At 39.7% G+C, this 26,502-nt stretch overlaps 1 protein-coding gene across 1 annotated transcript in view; it reads left to right on the plus strand.

The window, feature by feature from the left end:
* Nucleotides 1–5,135: 5,135 nt before the first annotated feature.
* The window catches only part of LOC124131282 (aminopeptidase Ey-like), a 41,733-nt gene continuing 20,366 nt past the window's right edge, over nt 5,136–26,502 (plus strand). The window contains exons 1-7 of the mRNA XM_046494453.2: nt 5,136–5,555; nt 19,617–19,921; nt 21,014–21,213; nt 21,807–21,977; nt 23,019–23,130; nt 24,355–24,475; nt 25,090–25,241. Coding sequence (XP_046350409.2) covers nt 5,288–5,555; nt 19,617–19,921; nt 21,014–21,213; nt 21,807–21,977; nt 23,019–23,130; nt 24,355–24,475; nt 25,090–25,241 — 1,329 coding nt within the window. The 5' untranslated portion in view covers nt 5,136–5,287. The remainder of the gene's footprint in view (nt 5,556–19,616; nt 19,922–21,013; nt 21,214–21,806; nt 21,978–23,018; nt 23,131–24,354; nt 24,476–25,089; nt 25,242–26,502) is intronic.

The following is a 26,502-nucleotide window of genomic DNA, read 5'->3' on the forward strand; positions in this document are numbered from 1 at the left end:
GAGTCAAGTTATGGTATTTAAAAATGGAGGGCCTCTATCACATCATGAAAAATGGTTTATTAATGGTGAACAGTTTGAAGTGGTGTCATACTAAAATATCTTGGTATTGGTATTTCATGTTGAAATATGTTTACTCAAGCATGTGGTTCTTTTAGCTGCACAGGCAAACGAGGCTCTAATACCAATAAAAAGAATGATGGTCAAATATCCAGACGTAAACGTTGATACATACTTTAAAATATTTGATTGTAAAATTTTACCCATTTTGCTATATGGTGCGGAAATATGGTGTACAGAAGTTAGAAAAAGCATTGAACTTATACATACTAAATTTTGTAAATATACTTTGAAAATCTTCAAATGCTGCTGTGTTAGGTGAACTTGGAAGGACGAGAATGTATGAACATGGTGTTGTGAGAATAATTAAATAATGGATTAAGCTATTAAGAATGCCTCTGGGTAAATATCCAAATCATTGCTATTTTATGCTATGTAAATATGATGAATTAGGTTATAAAAATTGGGTTTAATTTGTAAGATATACATTGTTTAGTTACGGTTTTGGTAATGTATGGTTGATGCAAGATGTCGGAGGCTCTGATGTTTTTATTTATACATTTAAGGAAAGAACAAGAGATTTGTTTATGCAAGAATGGTCAGATTGTATATCTAATTCACCAAGGCTAGATTTATATTGCACTTACAAATCTTTACTGCAATCTGACAAATATCTATCATCGATTACCACTGTAAATTTATGCGATCTTGAACAAAATTAAGATGTTGTTCAAATGATTTTAAAATTCATAAATATAGAATGCCTAGTGACCATGACTTTGCTGACAGTCTATGCAATTTCTGTAAAGAAGACTTAGATGATGAATACCATGCACTATTTATGTGTCCAGCTTATACTAATTTAAGGTTAAGGTACATGTACTTGCCTTCGTATTATTATCAATATCCTACCCTGCACAAGTATTGTCACTCACAACAAATGACGACAACATTTTATTTCAGCTAACTCTTTATAATGTTAAAATGTTTAAACTTATTTATCAAATATTATTCAAACCTCTGTACTATTTGCCTCATGACCAGACTATACGTAATAAATTCTGTTCTGTTCTGTTATATGCTTTCAGGTACCTGAAGGGCATCGGGTGGCCCATTCGTATAAGGTGTAGCAATTCGATGCGCAGAGCCATGTCTCTAATCATATGATGGTGGGTTCGAATCCTAGATGTGCCCGGATTATGATTTGATTTATCACCACAACAAAGTGGTAAATATATAAAACATTCTTCACTTTAGGATTTCCTCCCACGTCATCGGTCCATAACAATGCCTCCATAATTCAATATTTCGTTGCACGTCTAATACAAACAACGCTTATCACTGTGACAGACTCATACTGTACTTGATAACATGTAACCTATATCGCCCTTGAAGTATTCCTTTGCTGGCATCATATATAAATCATACAGACGATATCACCGCGTGTCGAACACTCGAGTGATCCATCAAGCAAACAAGGTTTACGAGCATCAGTGAAATGTGCGATGTCATTGGGTCATGAACACAAAAGGCCAAATGAAAGGAAATATTTGTTTTACATTTTCACAGCTTGTTATAACCAAGCCACACTGCTGATCTAATCCATTTTTGAATTGTTTTACATTAGTGTGATATTTTTAACAACTGATATTATTGAAGGCGGTGCCACTCAGGGGGTTAAAGTAGTATTAAAGTATTGTCCTCCTGACTATGGCACGCAAGTCCATCTAAATAAAAGTGTATAATATCAACTAGTGTTTTAATTACTTGACTATGGTTTGATCTTTTAATATTGGTTAGCATTGAAGATGACCAATGGTGACCAACGTGATGACACAAATCCTGCTGGGAATCATGCAGGAAGCGAAAGCACTGTAATTCCCCTAGACTAACATTTAGTCTCTGAAATCTTATATTACACAATATCCTTCTTGACTCTAAAAATAAAAAAATTCCCTATGCTGATAGAGCTAGCTTGAGCTGGCTAGACTTGCGTTTGTATGCATTTCTAGATTATTATTTTTTCATAAAATAAATAAATTCCACGGTCATGGTGCAGGACTATAATTCCCCATGATCCCCAGTTAGGTGGTCTAGCTTTGGATGCCAGAGGTATATAGCCTAGTTTTATCTTGCTAGCTAATCTACTGAAGAATTCTTTTTTTTTTATTGTGAACTGGTTTGTTTGTGATACATGACTTACTGTTTTACTGTCCTTTGTCGACAGGTATTTAATAATAATTAACTTGTTTTCATCGTAATATGGCTGCAATATTGCCGATGCGATGTAAAATTGTAACTCTCTCACTAACTCACGCTTATCCAAAATGGTTCAAAGAAAAAAAAAATCTTGCGAAAATGACTCTGTGATATGTTTATATTTTTCTTTCGTAGTAGATCTAAATATTTTACACATGTATGTAAATGTTGTGTCTCATGAGTGAGTGAGTGGGGTTTAGCGCCGTTTTGAACAGTATTATAGTAATATCAGAGGTGTCTGCTTGAAGTGTGAGGAAAGCCTGAAGTGATGCAGGTTTCAGACGCTTATCACTTTGGTGAAACCAATGAATGGATGAATGAATGAAAGATTGTAAGAACGAAAACAGAAAGAAAGACTAACGAACGAACGAACGAACGAACGAACGAACGAACGAACGAACGAACGAGTGAATGAATGAATGAAGAAAGAGAGAAAGCCGAATGAATGAATGAATGAATGAATGAATGAATGAATGAATAAGTCATTTATGGTTGTGGTTTAGCCTTTCCTATTTGCATTTACTTGAACACTAGCTCCAATTGACGAAGCTGTCCGAATAACGGTTCCACTTATACATCTTCTCATTATAGGCGTTCATGTCATGACATCCCATTCAGCCAATCACACACATCTTCTCATTACATATGTGTATCATCATACAGGCGTCCATGTCAAGACGTCCAATTCAGCCAATCACACACATCTTCTCATTACATATGTGTATCACCATACAGGCGTCCATGTCATGACATCCCATTCAGCCAATCACACACATCTTCTCATTACATATGTGTATCATCATACAGGCGTCCATGTCATGACATCCCATTCAGCCAATCACACACATCTTCTCATTACTTATGTGTATCACCATACAGGCGTTCATGTCATGATGTCCCATTCAGCCAATCACACACATCTTCTCATTACATATGTGTATCACCATACAGGCGTCCATGTCATGACGTCCCATTCAGCCAATCACACACATCTTCTCATTACATATGTGTATCACCATACAGGCGTCCATGTCATGACGTCCCATTCAGCCAATCACACACACATCTTCTCATTACATATATGTATCACCATACAGGCGTCCATGTCATGACGTCCCATTCAGCCAATCACCCACACATCTTCTCATTACATATGTGTATCACCATACAGGCGTCCATGTCATGACGTCCCATTCAGCCAATCACACACACATCTTCTCATTACATATGCGTATCATCATACAGGCGTCCATGTCATGACGTCCCATTCAGCCAATCACACACATCTTCTCATTACATATGTGTATCACCATACAGGCGTCTATGTCATGACGTCCCATTCAGCCAATCACACACACATCTTCTCATTACATATGTGTATCATCATACAGGCGTCCATGTCATGACGTCCAATTCAGCCAATCACACACACATCTTCTCATTACATATGTGTATCACCATACAGGCGTCCATGTCATGACGTCCCATTCAGCCAATCACACACACATCTTCTCATTACATATGTGTATCACCATAAAGGCGTCTATGTCATGACGTCCCATTCAGCCAATCACACACACATCTTCTCACTTCATATGTGTATCACCATACAGGCGTCCATGTCATAACGTCACATTCAGCCAATCACACACATCTTCTCATTACATATGTGTATCACCATACAGGCATCCATGTCATGACGTCCCATTCAGCCAATCACCCACACATCTTCTCATTACATATGTGTATCACCATACAGGCGTCCATGTCATGACGTCACATTCAGCCAATCACACACACACATCTTCTCATTACATATGTGTATCACCATACAGACGTCTATGTCATGACGTCACATTCAGCCAATCACCCACACATCTTCTCATTACATATGCGTATCATCATACAGGCGTCCATGTCATGACGTCACATTCAGCCAATCACCCACACATCTTCTCATTACATATGTGTATCACCATACAGGCGTCCATGTCATGACGTCACATTCAGCCAATCACACACACATCTTCTCATTACATATGTGTATCACCATACAGGCGTCTATGTCATGACGTCCAATTCAGCCAATCACCCACACATCTTCTCATTACATATGTGTATCATCATACAGGCGTCCATGTCATGACGTCCCATTCAGCCAATCACACACACATCTTCTCATTACATATGTGTATCACCATACAGACGTCTATGTCATGACGTCCAATTCAGCCAATCACCCACACATCTTCTCATTACATATGTGTATCACCATACAGGCGTCCATGTCATGACGTCCCATTCAGCCAATCACACACATCTTCTCATTACATATGTGTATCACCATACAGGCGTCCATGTCATGACGTCACATTCAGCCAATCACACACATCTTCTCATTACATATGTGTATCACCATACATGCGTCCATGTCATGACGTCCCATTCAGCCAATCACACACACACACATCTTCTCATTACATATGTGTGTCATCATACAGGCGTCCATGTCATGACGTCACATTCAGCCAATCACACACATCTTCTCATTACATATGTGTATCACCATACATGCGTCCATGTCATGACGTCCAATTCAGCCAATCACACACACACACATCTTCTCATTACATATGTGTGTCATCATACAGGCGTCCATGTCATGACGTCCCATTCAGCCAATCACACACATCCCTGAACTTCTGTAATGTTGAATAATTCATGACGTTATATGGTGCACAGCGAATTGCGGTGCGTTATACAATGGGGCCCTCCGTGACCCCGACACATATGCGAATAAGGTAAATATAACGGTAACCATGTATTTACAAGCGTGTCCTCCGTGACTGAAGTACCCATAATTCACAGCCGATATATTAACGCTCACGCTCGTCCAAAATCTAAACCACTGTCCAACGACGAGGGACACCCAGGGTAGGGTATTTAGGAGTTAATCAGGGCGCCGCACAACATGGCGTTCAAGAACAGTTTTTCTCTGGACTCTGAGAGCAGTTCGTCAGGGGGCAGAAGCTCCGGGTGCTTTGTGTCAGCAGTCCATGGCTTCATATTGCTGCTGTTGGGTGTGGCCATTGCTGTCGGCGTGGGAGTCCTAGTACACTTCGCGGGGGGTCGGGAGTTGGTGTGTCAGTGTGGTCAGGCCTCGACCCCAACCCAGAGTCCGGAGGCCATCAGACAGATGTGTACTGACATGGTCAAAGAGGGCACTGGACAGGAAATATGTAAGTGTGCATTATGAATTCTTGTATACAACTGGGCAAACGTGAACAACACTTCTTTTTTCATATGTACCGAACGTGCAGCTTCATAGGCTTGAGGGACGGTGGGGGGTAGCCTTGTAATTAAAGGGTTCGATACTTATGGTAAAATGTGTGAAGTCCATTTATTGTGTCCCCCGCCGCGATATTGCTGGAATATTGCTAAAATCGGCGTAACACCATACTCACTCACTCATAGGTTTGAGTGTGCTCGCAGCACTGTTTCATAAAATGACGGCGGTCTTTAAATAATCGGTTCCGAACCAGACAATAATTTGGAAGCTATTGATGTCAAGAGTAACTCTCCACGCCTTCGGGTAAGCTGACACGCTACTTACCAAACCTGGGACGACAAGCATGGAATACTGGGGATGTATGGGTGTATAATACGCACTACAATACGCGGAAACGTAATGTATCAAAAGAGAAATTACTAAAGTACTCATGGAAATAAAAAAACACACACTATTTTGCTGGATTTAATAATCGACACAAAGCATTACGTAGATGTAAATACGAAAAAACAAAACAACTGGAAAAGTACTAGTCTGGATTTGCTAGTTTTATCTCAGTGCTCAATACAAAGTCCAAATTGACATGGCAGAAACAGGCTATAGGCATTATGCAAATAAGCCTGGAAGAAAGTTATCAAAACAACAATAAAAAAAACAGCTATGTTTATGTACATAATAATAACACTGCAAACACGAAAACGTCGTTTTTTTCCGTATATGGTCATTGGACGGAAAAACGACTAAAAATTCATTAAAATTGATTAATTGGTCAGCGTCTAGAAAGTGTCCAGAAAAGGGTCGAGTTTTTCAAGCGTAAAATGGACGGAAAAACGATGCTTTTTGCTCCGCCTTGTACAACTGTTAACGGCCAATCAGATGGCGCTGGTCCCCCGACGCACGTGATGTCCAAGGCTTCCTTTCGGAAGCTTTAGGTTTCGTATTTCTGGCATGCCTTGCTCTAGTATCTGTCGCGCGCAGTGCAGCGAGATTTGCTGATAAGCTAGTTTTAGGATATGTTACATGTTAATGGAATTCAGACACGCGCCAAGAAGTCAAACCAAACAATGTTACTAAGTTTATTGTGGTAACGGCTATGTACAGTTACCCCTATCGGATAATGGGTTGTGTTTCATTTGGTTATAACAATAACTATTTTTTTAATGTGAAGTTTACAAGATATACGACTTGGACGCGAGGTCGGTCACATGACGTTCTTCACGTGACTGTATTCTTGAAAAGGCGTAAACACTGACTACTTCCACATTCCTTGGGAAAACCCTTGGAATTCCCTGGTACGAATTCATACAGAAGCGTGGTTGCAAGCCCATTTAAGGATACCCTCGCTACAACCCATCCCAGAGAGAAAAAACACGAAAAAAAATCCAAACTGTCGCAGTGACAATTTACAGAAATCTATGAATTTACCTTAGTATCTATTTGACACATCTTCACAATCACCTTTCAATGATCGGCCAATTGATCAGTGATGCCAAAGGCTTGAAATAGCCACAGGTTAATTAACAACTTCGAAAATATCTCCCGTCACGTTTATCGTGTCGGCCATTTTGACGTATTGTACTTGATGTAAATGTATTACGACGCTCTGTCATTGTAATTGACTTACTGAGGTAATTCTGTAAAAGATCTTCTCATCTAATGAGGATATTGTTTGGAATATATTTCTTGTAAACATACTAAAACATGTTCCTCGCTTTGGGGGGAACTATTTTATTCCGGGGTGGCCCATTAAATCTAATAGTAAGTCAAGGCACCATGCGTGATCTGTTATTTTATGTGTTTAAATTAAGATTTGGGGCGTTAATAAAATACACTGACGCAAGTTTATTCTATTCAAATCAATTGGATAATTGAATATGCTTTCTTTTACATATTACATAACATCACTGCACAAAATATGAACAGTTGCAGTAACACACTACGGTAATCGCATTAAACATCATTTTCAACTGTACAGTATTTCAGTATTTCAGTTATATCATGGTGTATCAGACTGATGTGGGATAAAAATCCGAAGTGGTTCAGGTCATCCAATGGGTGTTCGGGAAAAGGTGAGCGTATCCTGCCACACAAGTGACACCCGTCACAAACACATGCAAGGACAAGTCAATTGTTCACCTGAACAAAGCACGGAAACACACAATGATGCCCGTCCTCAGTTTTACCGAGCATGTAAATTATTTTGTCCGTCAAAAACATGGACGAGTATAAACACTATGTTCATTCACGTAATACATGTCATACATTTGACAAAATGTATTGACTCGGAGCATTATTGTTAATCACAGCGTATGTAGTTGAACTCATCACCCATCCCATTATTGATAACCCTTCTTGAAGATCTATGAAATCAGAAGCTGCAACACTCTATCTTTTAACTGGCATGTCAGACTTCTATTTCATTACTCAGTTTTATTTGCACGGATTACTATGGAAGGGACATTGTCTCGTTGACGCATTGTCGCATTGACGCCTTTACAAAAACAAGCAAAACGTGTCAAAATTAACAAAAGCGCGACAATTGGCCATTTGTCGCATTGTCGCGTGTTCGCATTGTCGCTCTTTGATAATCCTTTTCTTTATTTTACAAAAGGGCGACGATGCCGTAACGCGACATTTTCAAGGTCAAAATATGTCTCGTTGTCGCATTGTCGCCCCATCACAAATGTGTATAAAAGGCGTAAAGTTCAGTTATTGTTACAGTTAGGAAGTTCAACCTGATAAATGTACGTCTTGAAATGAAAACACAAGTCCGTCCGCGAGTACATAACGTTTTATTGTGAGCTCTTCTCTAAAAGTGCTTAGTGTTCAACTCCCAGTTCCAAACACGTAGTACCTCCTCAATAATCCACATACCTCCAGTGCAGTGGTCTTCCGGAAGATCTTACTCTTGACCGTATTAGACAACTGACGAGTGCACGCCTGACCTGTGACCTCGTTGCAACCCTCGTGATGTGTTTGCCGAAGGGAGAGGTGTAGGAAATGTGTGCTCCAGCCCAGCGCAGAGCTCGCGACACACTGTATACTGATGTATACAGTATATTGCAGTTGATATACTGTATACTGCATGTGATACTTATTTGCGGAAATGTTACAACTTTCAAGATTCAAGATTCAATTTGCATATATTTCATATACAACAGACCGCCGTCATTTATCACTGGAATACTGCTGCGAGCGGCGTTAAAACAAATTGTTTTCATAATGGAGCGCTGCAGTCATTTAAAATAGAACCGTATACATATGTACATGTAGTACCAACTCACTCTATTTGTTTCGAATATTCAGCAGAAAATATATTATTAACCAGGTCTTTGGGAAAAGATATCAGATTTGTATAAGCAGCCACATAGGGATGATAAAGGACCCCTCGCTGATTAGGTTCTTGTTTACTTAAGAGCAGAGTTGGCCATGTTAGATGATATAACCAAAATCCGGGAGCTCCGGCGGGGGGGCAAGCTGGTCTTGTTAGTGTATGGTATGAGCTGTGACGTTGACCCAAGAGAATAATGTAAAACATGAGACCAACTCAAGTCTATAATGATTTGGAAGGTCTAGATTTCCACAGCTCTAGCCTGAAATTAAGAATTGTTCTATGCTCCATTTTAATTGTATTATTTTCATTTTGAAGACATGGATGGACCCGCCAGGAAAGAAATTGATGGAATATTAATATCAAATGTTACCACTGATCCAGTTAAATTCATCACACAATAATAAATTAGTATTTGACATTACGGCATTTGATTATTAGGGCATGATCATGTACATGTTCACTGTAGTAATGTACACACCAGTCAACTTGATTATAATTTTTATTACAGTGTAGCACGGCATCAACGATTACTTTATGATATCCTCATTTGTCATCGATGTATTGACATCGAACAATGGACGGTAATTCGAAATTCTTATGGATAGCTTCAATAGGGACAGCGCCGGTGTCAGTACAATTTTCCTAGTTAAAATAAGTATCTACAAAATATAATCTGAAGCAGACAAGAACAATATTTTTTTATTAATGCTTACTTTCATGGATAGAATTAAGGCAATCTAGGCTTGCCAAATCGTTCTAGACTTGAGCTAGATTCTTTTTAAATTTATTCTGTATGGTCTGGGAGACGAACGGGCGTCAGTATCGCATGGAGAACTGGGACAGCCTTAATCAGTGTAATCGGATATGTTGTGGAGTTTCGGTTTGGGGCTGTTTGCTGAATATATAGAATTGCGAGTTATGTATACTCTGTATTCTTTCGTCATGGTAGCATATATATTTTCTATGTTGCTTTTTGAATTATCCACAAATAATGAGAACTACAATGTAAACCTCTCTCTGGAGATATGCAATACTACTACTGAAGGGCATATCTGAAAAATTGGACTTCTCGACAAATATTTCTTTCTTAAATACTACCCGTTACAGGCATTCTGATCATTATATCATACTTTCAAATAATGGCAAATTGTGTATCTTTCTACATTTTGAATTAATTATATTTTCTGAAATAAAACCTTAGCATCAGATAGTGATATACACGAATATGATCTATACTATTATAAATGAATTATCAATTTCGTATTATGAATTAGATAAACAGAAATATGATAGTAAAACAAATTATTTTAATCTATTCTTGTGAATAGGTAACGAGAGATCTAGGCAACGCACTAACGTAGCCATTTATGAAAAATGAAATATTAAAAGTTTAGGGGTTTTAACATGCACATTGAATGACAGGGAAGAAAGCAACGTCATAATTAAATTATGAATCAAATTATGTTATAAATATAACAGAATATTTAGAAAATATAAGTTTAATTTCTCATTGTTGGAAGGTGTTTAATAATTATATAGATTTTGTTTGATTGTTTGTTGTTTAACGCCGCACTCAGCAATATACCAGCTATATGACGGTGGTTCGTAAATAATCCAGTCTGGACCAAACAATTTAGTCATTATCATCAAGAGCACCGATCTACGTATTTGGGATACGATGACATGCATCAACAAAGTCAGCGAGCCAAGTCGCCTTCGTACAAGCATGGGTTGTTGAATGCCTATTCTAACCCGGATCTTCACGGGTATTTTTTTAAATAATAAGGTACAATGAAATTCTGTATATGTCCATAATAAGTGTGTATAAGTAGATGGATAATATGTCCATACACGCCAAGTAAATGGTATATGCATTAATTTAAATGCAAATGATTCAATGATGAGTTCTTTCACAAGTCCATATTTCAAGGCATGTATTTGATATTCATAATAACTCCACCAAAGCTACAGAATGGCAACAAAACGGTACCATCATCACAGATACCAATAATACATGAGATACATATAATTACTTTTAAGTTAAAACATGTATCTAAATAGAAAATTAGAAGGATACACTTCCGACATTTTTCGTATTTTGTTTTCGTTTGGAGAGAGAAGTTGTGATTGGTATCTGATGGGTGCAAACAGGTGTTCCCTTCCGCCAAGGCCTTGCGGCAATGCTATAGCCCAAAATGAAACAAGCCTTGTTCAACAGGTTCAGACTCAAATTTCTATCCCACTTGGGCTCCTTTTAAATTTAAATATAATTTCTCGTGTCGATATGTGTCAGAAGAAATGAAATATTACAGCACTGGTGAATAGGTTATATGCGCATGTCAGCGTCCATCCTATAATATCCTTTTATGCAAAATACATATATACTGATGAATTAAGGTAGTAATACTACGCAAATATATGTCCAGATGCATACATCAGTATCATCTCGTGATCTTAATTCGTGCTTTGAGCCCTTTTTCTACCGGAGATTCTGGGGTGTTACATCACACCAGAAAGCCAGGTCCAAGTTCAAGTCATAATTTCATGGTCCGTCTTGTATGTTGGAAACCAATATCGCAATATGGCTAAATATTGCTGAACGTGGTATTAACCCGATTACTCACATAATTATTCCATTTTCTACAGTCATCTACGAACACTATCTTTAAGGAGGTATGTATCTGTATCATCCAAATGTCCATACATATATGTCCACATTTATATGTATAAAGCAAGTCGTCCTGCACTCTTCCTTAAAAGATAAATGTTAAGCATTTCCTCTGTATGGATTTATATAATGTAATATCGTTTTAATGTAATGCTGATGCAGTAAACGTACCACAGACCTAATGCTAGAATAACATCTAATTTCTGAAATGAACATATTTTACAGAAAAAAACAGTTGTTTAAACAATACTTATAAAATATAAGAACAAGGAGCCAAGAGCCAAATATTGGGCTGTGTTGGACATATTTGTTTCGGGGTCTTATGACAGACAAACCTGATGCCTTTAAGTATAAAGATAAGTAAGTATAGATGTTGTACATATTCAAATATGTTCGTGATTAACCCAACCCTGAAAAATATTGAAAGATGAGTGGTAACTATTTATGCCATTATTTCAAATTAGAATGAGAGCACATCAGGAAAGCATGGTACTTTAATATACGTATCTTGTTAACCCAATATTCTTTTTTAAGTAAGAGCAGCATGTATATCGAGAGTATAGGTTTGGTGCGTGACTTATTACACAGTACTTTCAGAAAGTGTGCATATTCTGTTTATCGGCAATAAATAACATAAGACGATTCATACGGGTAAATACGATTTACTTCAGAACTAGTATAGATTATTTAAGGTTAGGGGGAAATGTATGTAATTAACAGAACTTTGGCCACGTTTGAAGGATTTGGGTCCTGGCTTGGGCTTTGTGTTGGACGTGTAGACGGCATTTCCAGGTTTGACGTATCAATGACAAAAATGATGTCTGATGCAATTCTCTGCCTTTTCGGGTGAACAATTGGCTTGCCTTTGGATGTGTTTGTGGCGGGTGCCACTAGTGGATCGGAATAAGCTCGCGTTTTTGCGAGCATCCAATGTCATCATTTATTATGATGAATCATGAAACATGCTCCTGATGTTGTCGCAATGGTGCAGTTGGCGCTACTTTTGGCAAGGGTTTCTCATAATAATGGAAATGCTTATGTCGCTTTTGTTGACCGATAAACATGAAAAGATATAATGTTAGTGTATATGGTCATGTAATTAAGAAACAAACGACGAGTGGGAGTTGTTTATTGTACGATAAACAACGACCGAGACTCGTTGATTTCTATATGAGATATCAACATTACGTACAGCCTCTTTTAGGGTGTTAAATTAGGAAAAAATACACGCTTTACAATATTTACCCGTACTTAAATAATGATGATACCTTGAATAGAATCCGACAGGGGCCATGCTAGATAAATCCATTTTAGGATTTGAGTTTGGTCCCGCATATTCTCACAATTTTCTCGTCAATCATCTGTACCTTTTCTCCCAATACCGATTGTCATATCACTCTCACTTTCGGATTCTCCAGCAACATTTATTGGGAACAACTCACTAGACACATACCGCTCAAAAATAAGGTCAAATTTACAAATTTTACTTTTCAACTTGCGAGTGCATGTTCGAATCTCAATAAATGACGTCATGATAGAACAATGTTTTATCGTGAAATAAATATCGCTTCCTTCTTTGTTCTTTGTGATTTATCACGTAGCTATCTTATATCATCAAATGCCAATTTCTAATTGCTTTATCATGACGTATCCGTGTCATGTAGCAATAACATACACAAATATCGTTGAATAGTGTCATTAAATATGATTATCCTCTTGTGTGCAATATTTCTGGTTGATAAATCTAACATATTCTTACTTTAAGAATAGCGACTATACATTATTATATATCCCTGATCAGGTCTCTGTAACATTTGCAAAATGATACAAATATAAAAATACAACTGAACCTAAATGTAATGTTTTAATATCCTTAAAGTCAGCCATCTATTCTATTCATGAAGAACATTTCACGTGGGACCAACAGAGGGAATTATGACTATCGACTTGCTAATTATTTTTTATATTCATGCCAGCTCAAACGATCTATTGGCTTGATTTATTGTTATGGTATCCACAAAATAAGTAGGATCCGATTTTTTCCGATTTTGTTGAAATAAAACTGAATAATATTTGCTGTTTACATATCAAAGTTTGCCAAATTGTTACAAAATGTTTGCCCACAGCAAGGCTACGTATCCCCAACATATTGTGCTAGGCACAGTATCACTGGACTGAGGGAGGGCGGTATTCCTCCTTGTGGGTCACCTGCTTGGCAATATGGGACGGGAAAACTGCAGGGGGTGAGGGCAGTTAAGTTGATGGTACAGACAGATAAGAGAGATCATTTTACAAATGTGAAACCTCAGTCCACAAAGGAAGAGGCGAAAGCTGAAACTTGGTGAGGTTTACAGAACAAAGGCAGTTATTTCTAGTTTCTTACTGACTCTCGAAGATACATTTAATAAAACAATTAATGCGTGTGTGTGTGTGTGTGTGTGTGTGTGTGTGTGTGTGTGTGTGTGTGTGTGCGTGTGAGAGAGAGAGAGAGAGAGAGAGAGAGAGAGAGGTAGAAGAAGAATTGTACACCATAAAAATGGCTACGTATGTAGTTGGGGTAGATATGTTGAATGCCCGGCCAGTATGACCTTTGAGTCACTACAGTTTCAGTCATTAAAATGCGTAAAACAGTATTTGAGTGAAAGAAAACACTATAAGTGAGTGAAACAAAAGACCTCAGTACAGGCACACCCAGTCCCCCAACCCCAAGTCTGTATGTACCAATACTCATACCTGCCACATCCTCAACCACTTAACTTACTTACACAATCATCTGACAACATGTTCGCCAACCCTCGTATCACAACGCATGCACGCATGCACGCATGCACGCACACGCACACACACACACACACACACACACAACACATTCTTCTTTCCCCACCATTATGTCTACGTCAGCCATCATGGATCCATGCGCATGCTTTCATACATAATCCATCCTCCCACCATTCCCCAACATCCATCGAACTATAACTATATCCGCCCTCATGTATCGGTATTCGTGCTTTCATACATACATACACACCCCTACCATTCCCCTACATCCATCGCAGTATAACTATGACTATAACCGCCTTCGTGCATCCGCACTTATGTTCACATTGCATTGCATATGCATCGAATTACACGTTTAAAATATCGTAAATATTTTACAACATGTACATATTATATATCAGCAAACAGAGATTATTATAACGCAATAGATTTCATCCGTCAAAACATCACAGAAAGAGGGGCAGCCTGGAATTTTACAATGGCATCTGAATGCACTAAGACGTTCAACTGGTCAGGAGGTGAGAGTTGCGGAAGATTACGGTAAACTTCAGTTACAGATCTCCATTACGAATATCTAAAGTATGAATAAAGATCACAGCTTGCTATGACGTGTACTTCATGCCTGCAGAATTAGCAATGTCCTTAGCTTTAAATTGTATGTCTAAATGCTTATGTAGACAAAGACCCAAATGTATATAGGCATGACCATATTATATTCTACGCAAATATCACCACATTTAAAAACAAAGCTAGATTGAGTCTTTGAAGGGCATTAAGAACTGATACACACAAGGAAAAATATTTATGGATGTCAGGAGGAACACTGCGTTTCGGAATATATACTTTCTCCTTCATCAGTTGCATATCATTAAATGCTATGAGGCAGAGAACATATATTTGTACCTGTAAGAACAACAAGAGTAAAAAGATAGCAAAGAAGGGAACGCAACAAGGGAAGCCAACAGATAACTGGCATGGCGCTGATTACCCCGCCTCCCTTTTGCCCATTGTCCATTTCCCATTACCAATCATTCATAAGTTAAGTTTTGGCTTTAATTTGTCCATTAATAATCAACCATCAACGTCTATTATCTCCACCCTAAAAATATGTAGTTTACTGAGAAAGTGGTATCCAAATATAATATGTGTTACTGTTGACCACTTTCTTAAAGGCATTGTTGGTTCAAAGCTTTCGGTCATAGAAGCCGTGCCATTTTTCTCTTGTCAGAGGAGTACACAAATAATACGTCATCTGGACTAACATTTTTGGTTCGGTGGCTCGGTTAGATCGCCAACTTTGTGTTCTGGCGATTGGGTGCCTCACTCACAGTGTGGGTTCAAATCCCGGACGGGACTCAACCCAAGAAAGTACGAGAATCTGTACTTTACTCAGAAAGTGTTATCCCAATTATAACATTTGTTGTCAAGAAAACACAATAAATGTATATTCGGCTTTGGATGGGTAATGATATCACAGACATATACGGATATTGATGATGACTTGGAGGAGCTTCGTAACGCACGTCTTCTCAATTCAGGGATTGGTAAATCCAAATATGTATGTGCGCGTGCGTGCGTGCGTGCGTGCGTGCGTGCGTGCGTAAATGTGGGCCTGTTGGATGTTACATAAAACATTCATCTTGAGCGGGATGGTAGTTCGAGATGGATTAGCATGTTAACTATATGAACTTCTTTAGGCAGAGAATGCCGCGCATGAATGTATTGATGAAATTCCTAGGTACATGGGGCCTTTTCGTCCCCAGGAATACCCACAGTGGAGACTTCAATGGGGATAGGGTGTACACAATGTGCTACCTGGTAGATTGTCTGTTATCAGACCGGACAACGTTGGTCTTTGACTGATTGTGGCGTAAAACACACTTATTCATTTACTTATATCGGAAATTGAATGTTCATCTTAATTGTTATTGTTGAACATGTAATATATTTTTACAGAAATAAAACAGTGACATAATAACTACAACTTTATGTGAGCGCGAGTAGCTTTTTTGGAATGAGATGAATAAGTCTTATAAAGTTGTAAGCTTCTTCACAACCGTGCAACTATGAATTGACTTTATTGGGTAATCAAAAAAGAGATAAGACCTAAAATAGCCAAATTTCATACGATTTCACTTGTCCGGCATCTTGGATGCAAGGCGAAAACATTTCAGCGCGTTTGAAGCCACTGAGAATGCCCCCTGCAGAGTTGGACGAACATTCTGCGGTGGCGCGGCTGAGTTGACCAGAGGCTATCAGCAGTATTTCCTGTCCAGGTTATTTAGGTCAGTTGTGTGTGTGTGTGTGTGTGTGTGTGTGTGTGTGTGTGTGTGTGTGTGTGTGTGTGTGTGTGTGTGTGTGTGTGTGCGTGCGTGCGTGTGTGCGTGCGTGCGGGGGTGTGTGTGGGGGGGGGGGGGTGAGATTGGGGGGATAGATGATAGATTTAGCAACAAGTAAGGTTGTCTTGAGTGGGAGGGTATTCGCAGATGGATTAGCATATGAACTATGATTCTCTTTAGGCAGAAAATGAGGATCCACGATGTTCGACCTGGTAGAAGTGTGTTATCAAACCTCACAGCACTGGTTTTTTGACTGACTGTATCGTGAAAACAAACTCATTCATTTACTTGAACTGAATGTTCATCTTAATTGTTATGGATAGTCACGGAGCCATGATCCAGAGTACAGGGTGTCATTAGATAGAAATAAACTAAGTAATAATAGGATTACCAGAAAAACGGGGTTTTACACACAAGCCAATAAACTTCGCTCATTAACACCAGAGTAAGTCAGCACAAGATTGAAAACTGCCCCATAATTATGTATGACATGCTTGTCGGGTATTGCTACATATATATGTGAAAACAAAGTTATTAAAATGAAGAGCAAAACTGATGAAAGTTAACAATAAATGTGTATACGTGTTATATCGTCACTGCAAAAATAATGATTGTTTGTCTTTAGTATTAACATTCAAATACGTTATATCTGTATTAGCGATATTGTCTTTGTTCCACCGGTGAGTCAGCGTTAGCCGTACTATCTCGTAGTATAATTGTATTTCTGAAGACATCACGATACAGTTTTTACGATGCATCACGTCTGCACTAGCGCTTGATAACAGCCTTGTGTTTGGGTGTTTCAGTGGTGTAAATCGCTGCTCTTGATATTGTTTATTAAACTTTGATACTATGAACAATATAATGTAATGTGAGAGGTTGACTTTAGAACGGTAACATACTAATAGTATATAGGATGACATAAATAGAACAATGAGAAGTTCGTCCAGATTAGTGTATAGGCAACATTTAATAATTAAAATAATTACATTCAACAACTCCCCTTTTAAGTCCATTTTCCTGACTTATAAGTAAATGCAAGAACAATCGGCCGGAATACAACGTATAGTTCTTGTCCACTTCCATATGACTATATAGCATCCAATAAGCTATCGGGTCCCGTTTAGATCGGTTTGGGTGGCAGCCTAGATAGCCATAGAATAGTTTCATCTTGGAATCTCCCATATCACTGGGGATACTCTTCAATTTAAATGGAGTTACTCGTTACGATTCCGAACCTTCACGTGACTGTGTTTATGAACCATTGTCAAATAGTGGTGACATTAAATCTAGGAAACAATACGCGAAATCGCGCATGCACAGAACGGAAAATTTGGTCAAGGCATTAAGTAATCCGCATGCGCAGAACGATTGATTTCAGTACTTCCGCTAAGCGCTTCGAGTGCAGCGTCAAACGCGGGCCTGTAATCTAACACGCGGGGACAGACCAATGAAAACCGAGAAGTAGAAATACCGGTAGGCGCTGTTGCTTGATTGACAATGTCAATCAAGAAAGGGAGGAGCTTAACGCTATCGTTCTCTCCCAGTAAATTCCGATGTCAAATAACGACGTTATTTGGACGGAAAAACGATGGTTTGAAAACGTCCAAATAACGTCGTTTTTCCGTCCAATGACCATATACGGAAAAAAACGACGTTTTCGTGTTTGCAGTGTAATGACATGTAAGTTGTTGTTTGAGAAGGGAGTATGTTACTTTTTCGTTCTGATATTTTGACGATGATTCACTATCCCACCATGCCACTCACAATTCATTAACCACTGACAAATCACATGCACGTGGGTTTCAAGCACCTGTTTTCACCTGTCGTCAAGGTGTCATAGGTCATGGACATTCACCTTGATCTACTAACACCTGGTTATGCTCAGTTTCACAATAGTCTGTTTTGTTCATATTTTTACACACTTTGACCTGTAAAAAGACATAACAACCTTTGATACGCTGTATTTGTGCCAAGGCCCAATTAGTACTAATTGAGTTGTTTGAATATTTATATATTTTGTATATTAACTGCATTTATTTAAAATCTGAGAAAAAAACAAACAGTTTTTTTTATTTCCGTGAGTTCTTTAGTATTACTACACACTCTGTGTAGATGTTGTTTGTTTGTTGTTTAACGCCGCACTCAGCAATATCCCAGCTATATGACGGCGGTCTGTAAATAATCGAGTCCGGACCAGACAATCCAGTGATTGACATCATGAGCATCGATCCACGCAATTGGGATACGATGACATGCATCAAACTGACCACCCGATCCCGTAAGTCGTCTCTGACGACAAGCATAGTCCCCTTTTACGGCAAGCATGGGCTGGTTAAGACCTATTCTACCCTGGATCTTCACGGTTCGCAGATGCGATGTAAAGTGTAAGTGTAAATGATTGTTCGTCATGAAAGAGGATGTAGATACCATAGCATTAACAGTACAGTTACAATAAATTCTATCAAATTCACATTTGCAGTTTCCATGTGGTCATTCAGTGATTCCGCATCACTACTTTATATGAATTTGAAACAAACCCTTCAGTAAATGTTAACACACATGTATGGACACTTTTCTTGTTACATATAATTTCTTTCGCAGTAAACATGGCGGCATAGGTTCCTTAGTAGTCTTTGACGCCTCAATTTCCCAAGTTGCGCCCCTGGATCGAGCTATAAACCTGTTACGGTGGGTTTGAATGCCAGATTCGCCTTGATAATGTTTCTGGGTTTACCAGCACCATACCCGTGTTCGTGGGTTTTCGCCAAAGTTGTTAACGTCCACACCACTTCGGGCTTTCCTCCCACATGAAGTTTCCACGCCTTCATATAACTGCAATACTATTAAAGAGGCATTTAACCAAACTCACTCTCTCAAGAATATTTATAGGTGACGTGTGTCCTGCTGACCCCACCGTGACGACAAACAGTCCAGTTTCCGAGGCTACACTCACGACGACAGCACCAACACCAACACCACCACCAACAACAGAGGCACCTACAGACTACCGTCTTCCCATAACTGTGCGACCGTATCTGTACACGTTGGCTCTCCAGCCCAACATCTATGGCTTGGACAATGGGATATTTGATTTCAATGGCTCTGTCTCAATTGCAACGGTAGCTGAAGTCGCTGCCAGTACCATCACGTTGCACGCCTATCCTACACTCAACATCGACAAGACAACAATTCAGGTCAGGATCCGAAATTCCTTACCTTAGAGGACCCGTGAAGATCCGGGGTAGAATAGATCTTCAGCAACCCATGCTTGCCAGAAGAGGCGACTATGCTTGTCGTACGAGGCGACTAACGGGATTGCTGACTTGGTTGATGCATGTCATCGTATCCCAATTACATGGATCGATGCTCATGATGTCAATCACTGGATTGTCTGGTCCAGACTCGATTAATTACAGACCACCGTCATATAGCTGGAATATTGCTGAGTGCGGCGTAAAACAAACAAACAAACAAACAAACAAACAAACACACTCACCCTTGGGTGCCAATGGTACGGTTGAATTTGTGATAGCAAGATGAACATTAAGTTCCCATTGCCTTAAGGACACCTTGTGATGACGTTTGTTGTATGAATGTACGTTGGCACCAGTAACTACAGTAAACTTGATAACAACACCTATTTCTGTTTTTAGAGAGGCGAGATGAGGTTAAATGGGTTTTAACGTCGCGTCTAAGATTATTGCACTTATATAGCGACGTGCATGCATATGTGTTTGGCTGCTTGCGTTAGTCCGCACTAATGCGATTGTATAGTGCTAGCCCACTGAGATACCATGCCGCTGTTTAAAGTGAATACCCCACTCAGACACAGTATAGTGATACCGAGACGAACAGTCCTTGTTGTAGCCCCTGCACCAGACAGGGTACAATCTTTTAACGTCTTTTGGTATGACGTGGCCGGGGATCGAACCCCGGACCTTCTGCTCTCCGGGCGGACGCTCTACCACTAGACCACGGCGGCGGTCTGTGGAATGTGTTTTAATTTACATAAGCGTAAATATGGACAAAACGCACTCAGAGTTTTGAACATGGCGAATGCACATGGGCTATTTATAACACACGGAAATACAGATGGGGAGATTTTCCGTTCTTTGATGGTATATACCCGGGATATATATTGCGATCATAAAACGACAGCGCGGATATTACCAAGCATATTCTTCTTATGGGCACACATGGGCATAATCCTAAAGGACACATTGTAATAACACGTGTTATGTGCGCCCTATGACACACAGGGAATAATTACATTTCAATCCCTACAGGTGAGAGACTTGGACACATCAGCCAGTGTAACTGTACAGGGCACATCTTATGAATCTCTGAGGCACTTCTTTGTCCTGCATCTGTCAGTGGCACTGACCATTGGGCGCCACTATGAGATATCCATGGCCTTTAACGGCCCCCTGTCTCAGACTGGAACTGGCCTGTATCTCAGCGTGTATGAAGAGGATGGAAAGAACGTGTAAGTTTATGTGTAGCTCTACCTTTCAGAGAAAGTTTATTTGTAGCTCTACCTTTCATAGAAAGTTTATGTGTAGCCCCCACCTTTCAGAGAAAGTTATGTGTAGCTCCATCTTTCAGAGAAAGTTTATTTGTAGCTCCATCTTTCAGAGAAAGTTTATACGTAGCTCCACTTTTCAGAGAAAGTTTATGTACATGTGTAGCTCTACTTATCAGAGAAAGTATATTTGTAGCTCTACCTTTAAGAGAAAGTTTAAGTGTAGCCGCATCTGTCAGAGAAAGTTTAAGTGTAGCTCCTCTTTTCAGGAAAATTTATGTGTAGCTCCATCTTTCAGAGAAAGTTTTGTGTTGCTCCATCTCTGTAATGATGAAAGCGTTGGACTCCAGAAAAGGGCACTTGTAGTGATTGTGTACAGTTTCGCGTTCAGTACGTTTATCAAATACCGTAAAAAAAACAACATTCATTCGATTACACCTTCACCGAAACACTGAAATTTACATGTATATATTATATATTTTCAAAATTAACTAGAAGTTTAAAAAATGTTTGGCTCTGTTGACATGTTCTTTTACCATGTTCGTTCTTTTCTAAAGTTACCTGGCAACGACCCAATTTGAGGCGCCACATGCGCGTGAAGCGTTCCCTTGCTTTGATGAACCTGCTCTGAAGGCTCAGTTTGACATCACTCTGGTGCGACAGCATGGCGGGGAAAGGAACTACACCTCACTCACAAACACTCCCCTAAAGTCATCTGGAACGCCACAGTATGTCACATCTTTGTTGATCCGGGGTAGAATAGGTCTTCAGCAACCAATGCTTGTCGTAAAAGGCGACGATGCTTGTCGTAAGAGGCGACTAAAGGGATCGGGTGGTCAGGCTCGCTGACTTGGTTGATGGATGACATCATATCCCAACTGCGTGGATCAATGCAAATGATATCAATCAATAATTATCTGGTCCAGACTCGATTATTTCTTGACCACCGTCATATAGCTGGAATATTGCTGAGTGCGGCGTTAAAGAAAAAACAAACAAACAAAACACCTTTGTATCATAATAAAGGAAGTCATCGTGCGATACCGAAAGACTGGAATACCTAAAGTAACACGTGACCAAAATGCGTCACAATGGATTCCTTTTCACACAATTCTGATGTTATATATTCTTTATAAGCACATCACACAATGACTTACCCCCGGGTACTCTAAAAGTAGCACAACATTAAAAGCCTCGTTTTGGAATTAAGCGTCCCCTGGAATCATCACTCGATGCCTAACTTTATTCGCATGTCTTAATTATTACAACAACATTCATTGACGGGGACATTGGTAACCTAGTCGTCTAAGGCAGCGAATTTCTTTGGCATGATGCCGCCCTAGTCTGTCTAACACGAGATAATAAATAATAGAACGAACCCAACTCAAGTCTAGAAAAATTTGGCAAGTTCAGATAGCCTCAGATCATATTTTAAATTTGTATGTATTAATAAGTTAAGATCAGACACTTTTATTTCTGTGACTAACGTTACCTAGGTTGCGCCCTTGAGGCATTCAAAAAACCAACCGATGATCGTATCCGGCAATATGAAGGGAGGCAACTGCGCACAGTGAAGTATAGCGTCTCAACCTTAACCTTACCGTGCTTCCCAAACCAACATACACACAACTTTCGCCGCATGGTCATCATAACATAGATGTTGCTTTTTTCCCATCTCTCAAAGGATGAGAACATCCGCGATTAGTTTACTATTCAATGTTCAAAATTATGAAATATTGTATGTATTGTATGCTATACTCGTGTTCTAGGAATGGCATGGTAGCTGACGTGTATGAGCGGACTGAGGTCATGCCTACCTACCTCTTGGCGTTCATAGTGTGCGACTACGAGTATGTGGAGACCAACGTCAGCAATGTTCTGGTATTTCACACCAATTCTTCTTCTCTGTACTGGATAGGACTTCACAGAGTATCAACCATCCTCGATTATCTAGTATAGCTTATCTCCATTCTATTATGACTACCAAGGATCTATTCGGTACCATAGCTACGTCTTGCCTCCTACTCGAATGACACGACGCTGCAAATAACCATACAATGAACTCACCCTCATCAGCGCGAACCGTGAAGATCCGGGGTAGAATAGGTCTTCAGCAACCCATGCTTGCCAGAAAAGGCGACTATGCTTGTCGTACTGATGGACTCGGGTGGTCAGGCTTGCTGACTTGGTTGATGCTTGTCATCGTGTCCCAATTGCATGGATCGATGCTCATGAGGTCAATCACTGGATTGTCTGGTCCAGACACGATTATTTACAGACCGCCGTCATATAACTGGAATATTGCTGAGTGCGGCGTTAAACAACAAACAAACAAGCAACAAACGCGAGAAGTGCTACGTTAGTGGCAGGAGAGTTAAACTGATGAGGAAAAGAAACTATAACTCTCTTTTGATATCTTTATGTTTGATTTTCATTTGAAAATATCTGAAGAATTCCATTCAAAACATGAGTTCAAAACAGACATTGTTGTTGATTTTTCGAAAGGGCATTCAATTATATAATACTATTGTGCAATTTCTTGAAATAACTGTCATTTAAAAAAACTTAAACATAAGGGTTTGTTGTTACAGTTGTTTGATTAGCGTGAACAGTTTGACGCCGCTTTTATCAGTATTTCAGTTAGATCACTGCGTGTCAGTTTGAAGTGAGAGGAAATCCCAAATCTACGAGTACGGGCATGGTTCTGACAAAGCCAGAAACATAATCAGGGTGAATCGGGATTCGAACCCACAATCATAGGTTTCTGGCGAGCCCAAGGGACACAACTCTGGGTAAAACATAAACAAGATGTTCAAATCAATCCGTATGATCAAGACGTGGACAGGACTGGTTTTAGGGATATCTATGCAGGTCGTAGAAGTGACTACATGGAACGTATAGTGGGCCTCGGTGATGATTGCAAGTGATCGTACCCTGGCGTCGTATGACGTTGGTGATAATTATCAGTACTGGAATGTCTGGTTAAATAGCTGGAATATTGCGGAATTCGGCATTAAGCCACCCCAAAAAAGTATTTAACTTTGATACTCTAAGATGGAGGTAAATATTGTTTCCATCAACGGTATCTTGTATTTTTCTCACCAGTATCGAACATGGGCGATGCCAAAGAGGTTGCAGTATACGGAAGCTGCACAACGCCATGGGATCGCGGTCTTTGAGCGGTATACACAATACTTTACGCCAGCATATGTCTTTACAAAATTGGGTATGTCCCTTTTTAAACATTTTCACTTTCAAATTGATAATAGTGATACAGTAAATAAGTTAGAATATATAAATCAAATCGCTCATGAAATGGGTGTTGTCAAATGAGTGAGTGAGTGAGTTGGGTTTAACGCCGCTTTTAACACTATTCCAGTTATATCACGGCGTGTCAGCTTAATCTGGGAGGGAAACCCGAAGTGATGCAGGTCTCAGACGTTTACCACTTCGGTGAAACCCACGACAAACCTAGACACATAATCGGGGTAAACCGGGATTCGAACTTACAATCATAGGTTTCTTGCGTGCCCAAGGGACGCAACGTTAATTCGCGGCGCCTTGGCTACCCGTGCCCCGTGGAGATATGCTCTTCTTAATGGACAAAGCATAGCATTTTATATGGATGGGGTATGGGTTTAATTCTTTTCCAACAGCGTGAAGCTTCATAATTTGTAAGCGTTCTTTATGGCATTTTCTCTCTAAATTCACAACAGTAAGGTAATGATTATTAATAATTAGAACATATGTGTTCAGAAGCTAAAGAAAATGGTGTGTTGTTTTTCCACAACGCCAGCAACTACACCCTCTACTACATGTACTTTAACTGCTGCATTTCAGACAACATCGCCATCCCAGACTTCAACGCTGGAGCCATGGAGAACTGGGGTCTCATTACCTACAGGGAGACTCTACTCTATGAACCTGGGGTCTCCTCAGCATCCGATGAGAACTGGATAGCGGAGGTCATCTCTCATGAGATTGCTCACCAGGTACGCATGCGCTGTAGAGTGAGGTGTTTTTAACGCCACTTTTGCCAATTTTTCAGTTTTATCACTGAGGGTTGACTTGGTAAAAACTACTTTTTCAAAAGAGATTACATTTGACCTTGCGTCATTATATCTGCTTGCAACGTTTGATTGATTAATTGAGTGAGTGAGTATGGTTTTACGCCGTTTTTAGCAATATTCCATCAATATCACGGCGGGGGAGACCAGAAATGGGCTTCACACATTGTACCCATGTCGGGAATCGAACCCGGGTCTTCGGTGTGACGAGCGAACGGTTTAACAAATAGGCTACCCGACCGCCCCTGCAACTTGAGAAACAATGTCCACAAAACCGTCTGTATCGGAACGTCATCAAATTTACGAGAGGCTGTACTGAACAAAAAATAAACCCTTTCAACAAACACTCAGAGGAGAATAAAAAATTAGTTTACTGCGTTGAGATTTTATGACACCATTGTTGTGATTGGAGCCTCGGGGTTTCATACCGTTACATCGCTCGACCTACCCTCCATCGTCCTTCGCACAGCACCAGGTAAAAACATTACATATACAAGGAAACAAATGATTTTTAGAACTTTTTTGTTTTAATAAGACAACTGCACTTTAAACATAGTCATTTGTTCAATCTAATTGGGGCACGTTTGGCGTCTGAGGCGTCGCAATTTGAGGGGCAGAGTTGGTCCCTTGGACACACGAGAAACCTATTACGATTCTGATCGTGGGTTTAAATCCCTGTTCGCCCCGATTATTATTATTCCAGGTTTGCCAGCACCATACCCGTATTCGTGGGTTTCATCAAAGTCGTAAACGTCAAGTTTTAGCAGTTTATTTTGAGGCATATGTTTCCAAATTACACTGGTATCACCAGCTGATTTGAAGCTCTATCCCTAACTGAAACCGCGTGCTCTTGAAAACAGTGGGTGGTGGAATGTCTGAGTGGAGAAGACGGTGGGTAATGGGATGTCTCAGTGGTGAAAACACTGGGTAGTGGAATGTCTGAGTGGAGAAAACAGTGGGTGGGGGAATGTCTGAGTGGAGAAAACAGTGGGTAGTGGAATGTCTGAGTGGAGAAAACAGTGGATGGGGGAATGTCTGAGTGGAGAAAACGTCGGGTAGTGGAATGTCTGAGTGGTGAAAACAGTGGGTAGTGGAATGTCTGAGTGGTGAAAACAGTGGGTAGTGGAATGTCAGAGTGGTGAAAACAGTGGGTAGTGGAATGTCTGAGTGGAGAGATCAGTGGGTA

Source organism: Haliotis rufescens, unplaced genomic scaffold (genome assembly GCF_023055435.1).
Source record: "Haliotis rufescens isolate VD_foot unplaced genomic scaffold, xgHalRufe1.0.p SCAF_14, whole genome shotgun sequence".
Taxonomy (NCBI): Eukaryota; Metazoa; Mollusca; class Gastropoda; order Lepetellida; family Haliotidae; genus Haliotis; species Haliotis rufescens.